We start from the raw sequence: 13,992 nt of genomic DNA, 5'->3' as shown, positions 1-13,992 counted from the left end.
CTGCTTTCTGCTTTTCTTTCTGCCGTTGAGGTTTAGTTTATTTATTTGTCATGGACAGCACGGATTCACAAAGAAAACCAATGCGGCTGACTCACTGTAAAATAATGAATGTTCCTTCAGTTCATGTGTTTCTGTGACCACCGGGGGGAGAACAGGGGGCGGGGCAGAGGAGGGGGGACAACCCGGAGGAGGAGGGAGAACCCAGAGATGGTGGTAGAACAACGATATGAGAGGTTCCTCCGGAGCTCAGGGAGCAACTGCTCTATTCTTGTTTGTGCTTTGCTAGGTGACATGACAACTGAATACGTTTGATACAAAGGAAAACGTATTCCCAACTGTACTTGTGTGCAGGTCGGCTTGTCAGAGGAACTACTAAACTCAGGTAAGTAGTTCAGGGTTACGCCGCTGTATCGTACTCAGGAGGAAATACTGCACCATGATGGAAAAAATAAATAGGGCCAACGTCGTTTAATAGTGCAGCAAAAATCTGTTTGGGCCGTCACTGTCTTCGTCAACTTAAACTAGCTCTGCAAGCTAACTCGGGGATTTGTGAGAACGGATTGTGAGCGATATCCAATTCAGCCAATGGCGTTCCAGTTAGAACGCTGTTGTGATGCGTGTGACCAATGATAGAGAAGCGTAGGCGGGACTGAAGGTCAGACAACCTTGCTAGCTCGAACTTCCAACGTTGATGTTTACAACAGTGTAATGGATTTGTTTATGCAACACAGTTGACGTTAGACAGGCTGAGAGGGAAAGTTTAATCCTGAAGAAGGCCGGCCGGCGCGTTGCTGCTTGTTTCCATGTTGAGGTTCATGAGTAGCGCTGACACTAAGGGTTGAAGGGTTGTATGCATTCTTAATGGTAAGAACTCTGCAATGTTGCAATATAGGAGACTAGAATGCAATATATTGCATGCCCTCACACATTATTAATTTTGTTTAATAATGTAATTAAGTTAATACGCAGTTGTAGAACATTATGCAATGAGTTATGAAATAACTTTAGCTGTCATTAAGTGACCCAACTATAATCTGATTTTGATGATCGAATGCTGTATTTTATTGAAGAAACACTATCATAGCATGATTGAATCCATCGAAAGCTGCAGTGCTAAGAATTCCTATGTAATATTTGACACTTAAATGTAACATGTCAGGTTTGACCAGTTTTTAGTGTTTTTCAGCAGCATAAGCAGTGCTTTACAATTTACAATCGAGCAAAGGAAATGATAATAACACTGTTTATTATTCCCATTTAAACACCAGATTGTTGGGAAGATTTTGTATAAAACTATTGGTGAATGATTTGATTCACTAGTGGATAGTCTGAATAATATGATACAAGACAATGTATTGTACCTTCTAAAAACCATTCTGCACACGTTGCTTGAAGTACAGTGGGCATATGGTATTCTTACATGTCAATGTGTCTCTTGTCTTTGTCTTAGTATGAGTCATATCTTATTTGTGATCAGCTTCTTTATCAGGTTGCCAATAATGGAAGATCAGAGCAACAAGTAAAGCTCAGTGTATCCTGTGTTGAATTATACGATTTTTAGTTATATTAATTGTTTTCCTGCCTAACTAGTCCCTCACGGACATATACACATTAGAGGCTCTCTTTTGGAAAACCACAACTGGTTTAGTCAGATGTATGAAACCAAAACATTATACAATATATCACCATCCAAGTGACTTGCTTGTACTGTGTTTCTGCATTGCAATACAGATGGGTCAAGCACTGTGGAGGCTGCCTCCCAGACAACAGCAGCAGCTTCAGGAAGAGCTTGCAGAGCGACTCGCTGAACGAGGAGGAGGAATACGACAAGAGCAAGGCAATCCTTACATTTCTTAACTAGTTAGTTTTGGCTGAGGATTTTAAAGTGTGTGCGTGACTGCTACAATCGCAAAGGTTGTGTTTCATTTCAGACACAATAAGAGTTTATTATTGAGGTTCGCTTCTATATTTATTTAAGGTTCTGGGTTTTAGTATAAATATACTTTCAACTCAATATTAGCACAGCAAGTACCGACTTAAATCAGTCTAACTGAATATGTTTGATCATTATTTTTTTTAAGTTCATGTTTATCTTTTAGGCAGCATTATGTATGATGATGATATTATGATAATGTTAATAAAATGAAGACTATGGGTTTATTAATTTTTTGACTAGACTTTTTGAAGCTAAAGATGTGTTATTGTTAAGGATAGAATCGCTGTCAGTGACAGTGTGTTCCTTCAGTAATTTCACCAGAAAGACATTTGCCAGGTAAATCAGAGTCAGAGGTCATTGTGTACCTTTTTATAAACGTTCTTAATACACATAAAATAACCAACACAGTTTAAAAGTAAGCTATAAATCTGAACCCATCTGGCGGTCATTCTTGCTACAGTGTTTCTCAAAGTTGATTTTCTTGTAATTGTTTTGCCCCTAGCAATGTATCTCTTCTTGTTATGCTTTTATGATTTTGTAATCCCAATGTTCTCTGTTGGCAAAAATGCAAACGTTTTACTGGAAGAAGGCTAGTAGAGCAAAATTAAAGTTTGAACTAAATTAACGAGTACCTCATTTCATACATATACAGTAGAATGAGTGTCAAACTTTCAGGGTTTTACAATTTACACAATAAAGTGAAAGTTAATACTTTACAGTGTGAAGAAGGACACCAGTAAAACCATACTGTATGAACAAAACTAAGAATTAAAATGAGCCAAAGATAATAATAAATCAGGCTTTGTAATTTATCTATTGATCAAGTTAAATGATGACAAAAACTCAGTCTGCCTGGTCAGTCTTAAACCCCAATGCATGCTGGGATTGTCTCCCACTTCTCTGTCATGCTAAATAGCAGTAAGCAAGTCATGAAAGTGACGGATGTTTCTTCTTTTAGGGAGAGACGGAGGTCCCCATAAAATAGCTCCTCCACCGTGTTATGGCCCCGACATCTATCATCTGCTGAGAACACGCATGGGAGGTACGGACACACACACACACACACACACACACACACACACACACACACACACACACCACACACCACACACCACACACGCTCAGTCGCTCTCTTAGTATGTATTTTGAATGTATTCAGGTGTTATTTGGTTGCCCCTCTCCTTCCCGTTGTTTCTGATGGTGAAACAACCATAGTTAGAAAATCAGAGGGATTGGTACAGAAGAAGCCATCACTTCTATTGAATCAGGTACAGGATGATACGTTCCAACAGAGATAGATGATCCAAGTTAGTACATTATGATTTCTACTCTTGCAGTGGTTGATGAATGAGAATACATCTAAATCTCAATATTCCCACCAAGGCACAGGACAGAGTCTCCATTCTTAATCTGTCAGTATGATGCGGGCCATGAGTAGCCAACCTGTCCTTTATGCAATGAGTCCGTTCACATATTGAATAGAGCGTTTCAGGTGTACTTCTGGTTATGTAATTCACATACACTGCAACAAGAAATAAACTGGAATACATCTGGAATGTTTAAATGTACAACTTTGTTGAGGCAGCCAATGAGAGAGCTGCTTATGTTTGAGGTGTGTTCAACAGAAGTCATGAGGCAACAAAGCAGTCGATCTCTTTGGGCGCTTGTTCTTCCTCCTTCGACCTTTTTATTTGTGAAAAGCACTGCTCTTTAACTCACCTTAGGGTTGGGCAAATTACATCTTTCTGTCCTCTACTAGCAGTAGTAAAGCAAAGTATAAAGTATTTTTGTAGGCCAATCCAGAAGTTAGCATTGCACTCGTCAAACAGACAATGTTTTGGCTTATGGCTGAAAATATGCTCTGTGGCAAACAAATGTTTACAATACTGAGATGTTTTTTTCAGCAAGGTAGTCTTCACAAATGAACATCACTTTTAAGGCTTTTAAGTATAAATGCAAGTAAAACTCTAACGTTATGCTATAAACAAAGTACATCACGGTCACATGAGTATAAGAATACACACAACAGGCTCTAAAGGCTGACCGGGGAGGAGATGATTTTAATGTCCCGACAACCTCTGTAGTCTCATTTAGCAACTTGTTAGCAACTGTCTTTTTAAGACACATAAAAGCAAATTTCTGGAGTGGGAAATTTACTGACGGATTTTATGTTAGAACAAAGCGGTAAAATCTCTGAAGCTTGTGTTGAACACAGACCAACCGTCTAACCAAAAACCTATTCAAAAAACACATGGCCTTAAAAAAATGTTTCTCTATTTCTGCCTTCCTCCTTCTTTTTCTCTGTTACTGCAGGTAGGGAACAGCATGTCTTTAGAGATTTAGAAATGTTGCCACCCGAATTAGGCATCACCATCCTGTCGTACCTGAATGCCACTGACTTGTGCCTGGCCGGATGTGTGTGGCAGGACCTGGGAAACGCTGAATATCTATGGCAGGGGTGCGTGTCTCAATCAGATTACCTGTCTAAATAAAGGTTAATGAAAAAGATAGACTCAGAGCTAAGACACTGAGATTTCAGTTTTAAACAGATTAGTATACATTTCCATTCTGTGTTTTAATTTATTCAAGTGCCTCAGTGAAGGAAGGCTGTATTGTTTTACATTTGTTTTTGGGCCACCAAAAATTTACTTTATCCACCAAATGTCCGGGCTTGGTGACCCATGGGCCCAGTGCTTTAAATGCATAGTAAATGCATAGTGTATATAACTGAGATGCATTGTGTGATCTGCCACACTAACATACAATAACAATAATAACAGTAATAATAATAATAATAATAATAATAATAATAATAATAACAATAATAATAATAAATGATGACGGATGGACTTTGAGGAGAAAGTTCAAGGTAGTGAATACTTGTTTTGTCAACTGCTTTCTTTGTCAATGGTTGTTACCCAGGTTGGCTCTTGTTTTTCACCACATGTATGCAGTAAAGTTCTATTGTGTTGTTTTTATTCGTACATCAGGCTGTGTAAGTCCACATGGGGACACTGCTCCATCTACAACAGAAGACTACCTGCTGGTTTCTCATACAGAAGACTCTACTTACAACTAGATGAAGGCTGCCTGACATTCAATGCTAACGCACAGGAGGTAACACGACAGCTTCTGCAGTGTGTGTTGAGTCGGTGTGTGGAACAATGATGAAGGGAAACATTAGAGACTCAGGATGATGACACCATCAAAGTGTGTGGATGGATTAGGACTCTGTTAGATCTGTATCCACAATATATGATTCTCTCTCACTCTCTCTCTATCTGTCTATGTGTATGTGTGTGTGTGTGTGTGTGTGTGTGTGTGTGTGTGTGTGTGTGTGTGTGTGTGTGTGTGTGTGTGTGTGTGTGTGTGTGTAGGGCATCAGTTATTTCATGTCTAAAGGCATACTAGTGGATCATCCAACAGAGCTGGCTAAGTTCATTTTCTACACCAGACGGCTCCACTGGAAGATGCTGAGGATTTACTTGGACGAGAGGTTAACACAGAAACACACAAATACCCAGAAATCTCACCACCAGACTTCCACAACAACCCGTGATACTTCTGTGACAACAGCTCTTTTGTGCAATTTGTCTGTGTTGCCTTAAGAAACTCATCCCCTAAAATTAATAGATTTTAGATTATTATTTCACTGGTTATTTAATGTGTCTGCTATGATATTGCATATACATTATTGGTGCCCCTTAACCTTGAAATAAGAATTACACATAATTCAGTCACTTTGTCCAAATAAAAAAACAACGTCCCATCATGTCATTTTGTGTGTATTTGTGTGTGTCTATGGATGTGCAGGCGGGACGTCCTGGACGAGTTGGTGACCCTCCATAACTTCAGCAATCAGTTCCTCCCCAACGCTCTGCGTGACTTTTTCAGACACATTCACGCACCAGAGGAGAGAGGAGAGTATCTGGAGACCCTCATCACCAAGTTCAGCCACAGGTTTTGTACCTGTAACCCTGGCCTTGTCCGAGACTTGGGCCTCAGTCCTGGTTAGTACACACACACACACACACACACACACACACACACACACACACACACACACACACACACACACACACACAAAGACCTACATAAACACTGAATACATACTGTATTTGAACTATACAGGCTTGTAGTTGTGATCCTAGGCTTATTAGTAAGAATTAAATACTTACACAATAGTTATGGATCTTTCGTGGACTTTAAACTTTGCTTCTTAGCAAACAACAAAAGTTTATTTACACTAAAATGATTATACACTAATGAAAACATAGTTAACATAGACATGATCTGCAACTAATTGAAAGTTAAAGAGACAAGATGAGTTTGAATTGAAAGGACCAGACAGAGCTGCACTGTCTGATGTCAGCAGTGAGGTCATCCCAGAGGGAGGGCCTTGCAGGCTGACTGCTTTTGAACTCTGCAAACATGGACAGATATACGTTTAAAGGACGTCAAGCAGGCATGACAGTGTGCCTATTCATGACGTAAGTCTTCAGATGCACCTTAAAGTCTGATCTGACAGAGGTAGGGAAGCTGCGATTGGCCAAGTAATACTCAGACACAGTACATCTGTGGTAAGCTAATACAATCCATTTGTACACAGTTGTGTACAGTGACGTTTCGACCTGAAGGTGGCGCTAGAGGAAAGCTCATAGACTGTCCCAAATGCAAGAGGCTTTGTTCTCTGGAGAATATAAATACATTCAGTCAATTCCAAGGAGTGATTCAATTCAGTTTATTTTGTATAGCCCAAAATCACAAATTACAAATTTGCCTCGTAGGGCTGTACACATAACATCCCTGTCTCGGGACCTCACATTGGATCAGGAGGAACCACAAGTAGTCCCACATTCAGTGAGCGCAGCTCTCTAGTGGGGTAATATGGTACTATGAGCTCTCTAGTGGGGTAATGTGGTACTATGATCTCTCTAGTGGGGTAATATGGTACTATGAGCTCTCTAGTGGGGTAATATGGTACTATGAGCTCTATTGTGGGGTAATGTGGTACTATGATCTCTCTTGTGGGGTAATATGGTACTATGAGCTCTCTAGTGGGGTAATATGGTACTATGAGCTCTCTAGTGGGGTAATATGGTACTATAAGCTCTCTAGTGGGGTAATATGGTACTATGAGTTCTCTAGTGGGGTAATATGGTACTATAAGCTCTCTAGTGGGGTAATATGGTACTATGAGTTCTCTAGTGGGGTAATATGGTACTATGAGCTCTCTAGTGGGGTAATATGGTACTATGAGCTCTCTAGTGGGGTAATATGGTACGATGAGCTCTCTAGTGGGGTAATATGGTACTATGAGCTCTCTAGTGGGGTAATATGGTACTATGAGCTCTTTAGTGGGGTAATATGGTACTATGAGCTCTCTAGTGGGGTAATATGGTACTATGAGCTCTCTAGTGGGGTAATATGGTACTATGAGCTCTCTAGTGGGGTAATATGGTACTATGAGCTCTCTAGTGGGGTAATATGGTACGATGAGCTCTCTAGTGGGGTAATATGGTACTACACGAGTTGCAGCATTCTGGATCAACTTGAGAGATTTCAGAGACTTATTAGAGCAGCCTGATAATAGGCAGTTACAGTAATCTAGTCTAGAAATAACAAATGCGTGAACTAATTTTCTGCAACGCTTTTAGATGGGATGTGTTTGATTTTTTAAATGTTACGTAGGTGAAAAAAGGCGTTGAAATTTGTTTTACGTGGGAGTTACAGGACCAGTCCTGTTCGAGTTAGGTAACTCTGAGATTGTGATTACATTTATATTTCTGGTGTTTAGGTCGGAATTTTAATTTGATGTTACAAGAGAGGTCAGGGGGTCTTTGGACCATTAATACCCAGCCTACCTTGACCATAACTAGACGTCACTATGTTTTAACCCTGAAGTCATAGGGCCAAAAACTGTAGTGACAGAATAAGTGATTTTGAAGCTACTTCTGACCCATTGCCTCAACCACAAAATGAGGGAGAAACTGTCAAGGTTTTATTTGCAAGTAATCCCTGGCTTTAGTATTGTCACTGGACCGTGCTTTTACCAACTTAGGGCTTGGCTAATGTCAGCAGACCATCCAGAAACCAATCCCGGACTCAGTTACTGTTATCTTTTTGGACCAAATGATTAGTAGGATTAGTGAAATGGTTTCAAGCTCAAGGCTAGTGAGGATGGCTGCATTCCTCCAGTCATTCCACTGCTGTTCTGCCCCTGCACTCCTTGGAGAGCAGATTATAAATTGCACATATAGATGTATGTGTGTTATTCATCATGTTGGAATGTGCTATAATAAGTCGTATGTCCTGTACTGTATTTTACTGCCCCTTTATGGTGGCTCTTCTTTAATTCATATTTTGGTGGAAGGTGAGGCTCAGGTCAGGGGACTCTAGTGGGCCTTTGACTTCTCAGTTTGAACACTACAGGAAAGGCTTGTTCTCATTAGAGCCACACACTCCTGAGCTTTGCGTAAAAGCTGGCAAGAAACAAAAACAGTCGTGTTTGATCCTCTATCATCTCTCTCCAGATGCGGTGTATGTGCTTTGCTACAGTCTGATCCTGCTGTCCATCGACCTGACCAGCCCCCACGTCAAAAACAAAATGTCCAAGAGGGAGTTTATCAGGAACACTCGCCAAGCAGCACATAACGTCTCGGATGACTTTGTAGGCCACCTCTATGACAATATTTACCTGATTGGCCACGTGGCCGCGTAGCTCCACCTAGAAGATGTCCAGTCGAGATCCTCGCACCGCACTGAAGAATAGGAACCGGGATTGGGATGCTATACATGAAAGTATGGAACATTGTGGAAATGGATTTTAACAATTTTCACAGAGAAAGGCAGGAAAAGCGAATAAAATTCACCACTGCACTGTGAGAGAGACTGTGCTACCAAATATTAGTTAAAGTTATTTGATTTTAATCAAAGGTGTGAAACATCTGAAATGTCTTTTAAACCGTATCACTGCAAGGGAGGCTTTTATAGTGGAACCATGAAGACGAGCTCTGATACTACGCTGAAGGATGGTGACTACTGATTGTTGGAGGGAGGATGAGGAGCACGGCCCTTACAGCCTGAGACGGATCCCGGGACAGTCCTGCTGTTTTCCTATTGGACAGCGGGCTTCACGTTCACCAGTGGGAAAAGTATCTCACAGGACGCTAATACCACCCTCTAATATCTCTAGTAGCATTTACCAGTGGAAGTAACAGTGGAGCCATTCTGCAAATGAAATGACCTTAATGCATTGTCCAGTGGGAACAAGCAGAACGTCTAAGTGTCAAGATTCAACTGGATCTGGTTTTCTGTGGCTAATACTAAATGTGTTTTTCTTCTTCTCCATCTTTTGAGTGAACAGAACAACTATGCTTTCATGCAAGAACGCTGTCTTATTCCTATTCTCAATCTCTCTTGCTTTTTTCTTTTGAGGTCTGCTTGTATATGTTCCACATCATCAAACTGCACAAAGACTTTCAACTTTGGACTTAATCATCCCAGAGGGTAAATCTCTCTCCACAGCACTATGCACGTTAGATAATAGTACATGCAACAGCTCAGCAGTACCAGCATACAATGACCGACCACGGGACACACTCAGGACTATTCAGCGAGGCCTGTTGTTTATCGCCTGGCTGCAGGGATCAGGCTCTCCCCAAAGCCATCCACACCTCCGTGCTCTGGACCTGCACCCAGAGGGCAGGAGGTGAGCTGGCGATGTGCATGTGTAATTTCCAGTTATATTGAGGTTACAATGCTAGCAATGCTTATTGTTAAGCTCTGATTATGTGTGCAAGTTTATTTTATTCTATTTAATTTCTGTCATGTTAAAACTCCACATTCATTCAGATGAAGACATTTATGATTCTTAAGTCAGATGAGCGTTGTCTTCCGCGATGGAGAAAGCCACACTTCTGTAATGGCTCGAAGGACGAGAGAAACATCCAAGTATGAGACGTGTGAAATGATTGAACATTCATGTAAATCCTAAAAGCAGAATTCATTCAAATGGATTGTTTCATAATAAATCTGATCTTCACTGATGCAGGTCAAAAACAAAGTGAAAAACACATGTAGTATTTTCAGTGTTGTAGCCACGACTAGCTAATATTTAGTGTGAAAACCAATTTCAATTATGATTGAAATTGAATGTATGAAAGCGGTTACTCACACGCTTGGCTTTTAGAGGTGACGTGCTTGTGTGCAGCAGATAGAACACAGCAGCTGCTCTGTTATGAGCAGTAGATGCTGCAGTGTTTGGGATGGACATCATCATCATCATCTTGAAGGAAATGGATGAAGTCAAGTGGAGAGAAGGACGATGTTAAGTGAAGTAAATCATTCTGACGCTTGATTGTCACAGAAGGACAATACCACTGGCTGAAGTCTGCAGTAAATGTATGAGGTTCATGAAGTTCTTGTGTTTTCAGAATAAACCTGCTATGATTTCATATTTTTGCACAATGCACATATATTCATCCCCCAATTACCACATTTTCCCTGTAAAAAACCACAGCGATGCAGCTATTGCTGCCATGACATAATGGCACAATCCATCATTTGGAATTAGACCTGTAGTTTTATAATGACTGTAAAACACCAAGTGTGGTTCTATCAGAACTGACCGATGAAAAAAGAGAAAATACTCTTCTTTACCGCTATAGTAGTGTGGCAACGTCATAGCACATACACTGTATATGTGTAATGTGAAATGATGGATTACATTTGTCAGTGCAGGAATATGTGTGAGTTGTTTTCCATGGACTTCTTTTGAAATGGTGGAAGCTGGGCCATCTGGATGAGAAGATCTGGAGAAATGGAAGTGTACAAAATACTTTGATCAGGACGTATTGATGACACAATGATGACATGTTCATCAAAATGGAATCAGTTCAACAATGATGCCCATCAGACCGGAATGCAGCATAACAGTGTTTCTGCGCTCTGTGTTCGAGTCCCAGCAGCTAGCATGTAGCCGCAGCAGCTAGCATGTAGCCGCAGCAGGAAGGAGTCACTGAATGTAACCATAGGAACCAACAGGAGGACAACATGAAGCAGGTTCTTTTATCAAGGTTCTAAATCCCGACCGAGAAAACTAGAACTCACAACATAGTTTTGACGATTCTTTATTGCTGATGACGCACTCTGAATTCGAGCTAAAACCTCAATGTTTTCTTTAAATTATGAAGGAAATCCACTTCCTGTTGTTTGTATTTTTCTTTTCTTTGTGGTTACCAGAAGACTTTATGACTGACAAAATGTACTGATAAATTGTTCCAATTATCTGACTGGTTTTATTTTTCCTTTAGCGTTTTATTTTCTACAGCTCAAGGTTCAAAAGGTGGAGATAGAGTCTTTTATCACTGAAGCACATTTAGTTCAGATCTGGCTCTTCCTCCTCACTGGATGATGGTGAGAGCTCACAGTGAAGCTTGAAAAATCAAATAGATGGAGAGGAAAAGGATTCCAGACGTTTCAAGATGCTCTGCTTTCTAAAGTTTAAATGAAAGCCAAAGGAATAAATCAGCTTTCAAAACTGATGCTGGGAAAATGATTCCATGTCAATATGAAACTCTGGAGTCATAAAGCAGTTGCCAAATGTATTTGATGACGGGCCATATTCTGACAAAAATAAGCAGTCACGGGCCGAACAGTAGCGAATATTTTCAACACTGCAGAAAATCAGTGTTCAAGATATAACACCCCGCTGCCATACACAATACACGCTCTACCAGATACTGCTGAACCTGTTTACTGTAATGTTGGACATGGTAAGTTCATTGGTGTGCCCAGATTTTACAAATAAGTATTTATATTTCACCTGCTCTTAATTTAATGAAATCAATCATTTTAAACTCTAACACAATTGCCCTCTTGAAACATGAGGATGTTTTGTGTAGTATAAAAAACAAAGTTAAAATGTTAAAATAGTGTTCTCTGTTTATGGGCTAGGCCCCACTTAAAAGACTGCGATGAAAATTGAAAATGTAAATTAAGATGTCACAAATGTTCAAATATTGGTTACTGTACCAAAAGGTTAAGACCGAAATAATTTTACTAAATGACAGAATGACAGACATGTATTAGTCTGCTCCAGGTCATTCAACAGCACATGTGATACGAGCCACTCTGCTTCTGTGTGTGTGTGAGCGTGCGTGTGCGTGTGTGTGTGTGTGTGTGTGTGTGCGTGTGTGTGTGTGTGTGTGCACCCGCATGTTTGAGATCAAACAGCCAAAAGAGTAAATCCTCTTCAGACACAATATGACCTTTGGCTCTTGACCCGCGTGTGTGTGTGTGTGTGTGTGTGTGTGTGTGTGTGTGTGTGTGTGTGTGTGTGTGTGTGTGTGTGTGTGTGTGTGTGTGTGCGAGAGAGAAGCACTAGTAGCAGCAGTTTTAGTATCAGTATTTCTATTGTGTCACACTTAATATTAAAGAAACGTAGTTAAATGAGTTGTTCATGTGATTTGGGGTTCATTTCTCTGCCTTAATCAGATCCTCTTTTTTTTTTAGCATCTTTTGTCAAACAGTCATCTAATCCAGAGGATTAGATCACGACCTAAATTACTTAATAATTAGGCAATTTACAAAATTATATAAATAAACTATCTGCAATTTTACTAATTACTGTATGTATTATGATTTTATTTACAATTTTTTTTTACAATTTACAAACAACGACTTAAGTTAATTGTTCTAAAACTTCACTCACCAAACTCCAGGATTTCTCTGGTTTCCAGGACAATTGAAACGCTCGCTTGCTTCAGCTCATAAACTTTGTCCTCACCTGCCGCCATTTCCTCCCCAGGCGGCACTGAGCCGTGCGACTCAACCGAGACGAGAAGGAAGCGAGACGGCTCAAGTTTAACTTTAGTTTTACAAGACAAGTTGACCGGAGGGCTGTACATTTGTACAACAGCAATACAAAGTAAGAAGGCTCTCTCTTTAATGGCAACGCCGTGTCCAGGAAGTAGAAACACAGAGCATGTCGTGTTTAAAATATATTAATATGTATTATTGAAAAAAATAATGAACATCACCACCAGCTCTCTCTCTGCTGTTGCTGTTGAACCAAGTTGGGTCTCAGGAGGAGGAGGACGATGATGATGAGGATGAAGATGATGATGATGATGAAGGGGCTGGTGTTTATTTAGTCCAGCTCAGACCAGTGGCCCGGGTCGTCGTCTGGTGGCGTCCGCGTCCAGAGAGCCTCACTTAAGCTTGATGGAGATGATGGATGGCCTCCTGAGCTCCAGAGCCTCTGCACTTCATCAGCATGAGCTGACACTGCAACACACACACACACACACACACACACACACACACACACACACACGCACGCACGCACACGCACACACACTCTCACACACACGCTGCAGGTCGGTTCACACAGTGCTAATGCTACAGGTACTGCTCCTACGCTACTAACTATTATTGTTGCTGCTACAAGGAATAATAAAGAAAATAGCTTTATTATTACTATTATTCATATTGCTTTCATACAAAGACTTTCTTAAGAAATACTATTGTAATAAGAATTAGTGTGATGACAATAGAAAAGAAAGGTGATAGCCTCACCATTTTAAATAGTTGTATGTACATGTACATATTCAATTATAGTTACAAACAAAATAAATAAAAATGATTGACAAAAAAAGACAAACTACAGTATGTAGATAAAAGATCAATAATAAAATGACTTCCATGGGAATGACATCAAACACTAATCTCCAAACCAAATGAAATCAGTACCCTGAGCATTGTATTAATACATTGTAACAACACATTTAATTTCAAAACAATTATTTTAATATTTAATTTTGAATATTTTTGTAATCTGTTAACTGGTGCAGCCACATATGTTTGAAGCCACAGAACTGTATTTCAAATTCTAGAAGAGATCCCAAAAATATATAAAATATGTCTGACTATATTTTGGGAATTTGACTTCCCAGGGATTAAACAAATTGTAGATCATTTATGCATCAGTTGTCTGTGGTTGGCGCTCCAGTCCCCAGCTCTTTACAGCCTAACACTTACAATAGGTTGATGCA

The 13,992-nt window shown here is 40.1% G+C and overlaps 1 protein-coding gene across 1 annotated transcript; it reads left to right on the top strand.

The window, feature by feature from the left end:
- The first annotated feature begins 267 nt into the window (after positions 1-267).
- Positions 268-11,188, top strand: fbxo8 (F-box protein 8). The gene is made up of 8 exons (XM_079220314.1): positions 268-382; positions 1,732-1,837; positions 2,895-2,978; positions 4,250-4,394; positions 4,927-5,053; positions 5,314-5,432; positions 5,750-5,946; positions 8,470-11,188. Exons 2-8 carry the CDS (start codon positions 1,732-1,734, stop codon positions 8,655-8,657), a joined length of 966 nt encoding a protein of 321 aa, XP_079076440.1. The 5' UTR covers positions 268-382; the 3' UTR covers positions 8,658-11,188.
- The last annotated feature ends 2,804 nt before the right edge of the window (positions 11,189-13,992 follow it).

This window comes from Taurulus bubalis (assembly GCF_910589615.1).
Source record: "Taurulus bubalis genome assembly, chromosome: 6".
Taxonomy (NCBI): domain Eukaryota; kingdom Metazoa; phylum Chordata; class Actinopteri; order Perciformes; family Cottidae; genus Taurulus; species Taurulus bubalis.
This window is presented reverse-complemented; position numbering and strand designations above follow the sequence as displayed.

Coding starts and splice junctions, on each gene's coding strand:
- fbxo8 (XM_079220314.1), top strand. CDS start 1,732: ATGGGTCAAGCACTGTGGAGGCTGCCTCCCAGACAACAGCAGCAGCTT. Junction 1,838..2,894: donor AGGAATACGACAAGAGCAAG/GCAATCCTTACA, acceptor TTCTTCTTTTAG/GGAGAGACGGAGGTCCCCAT. Junction 5,433..5,749: donor AGGATTTACTTGGACGAGAG/GTTAACACAGAA, acceptor ATGGATGTGCAG/GCGGGACGTCCTGGACGAGT.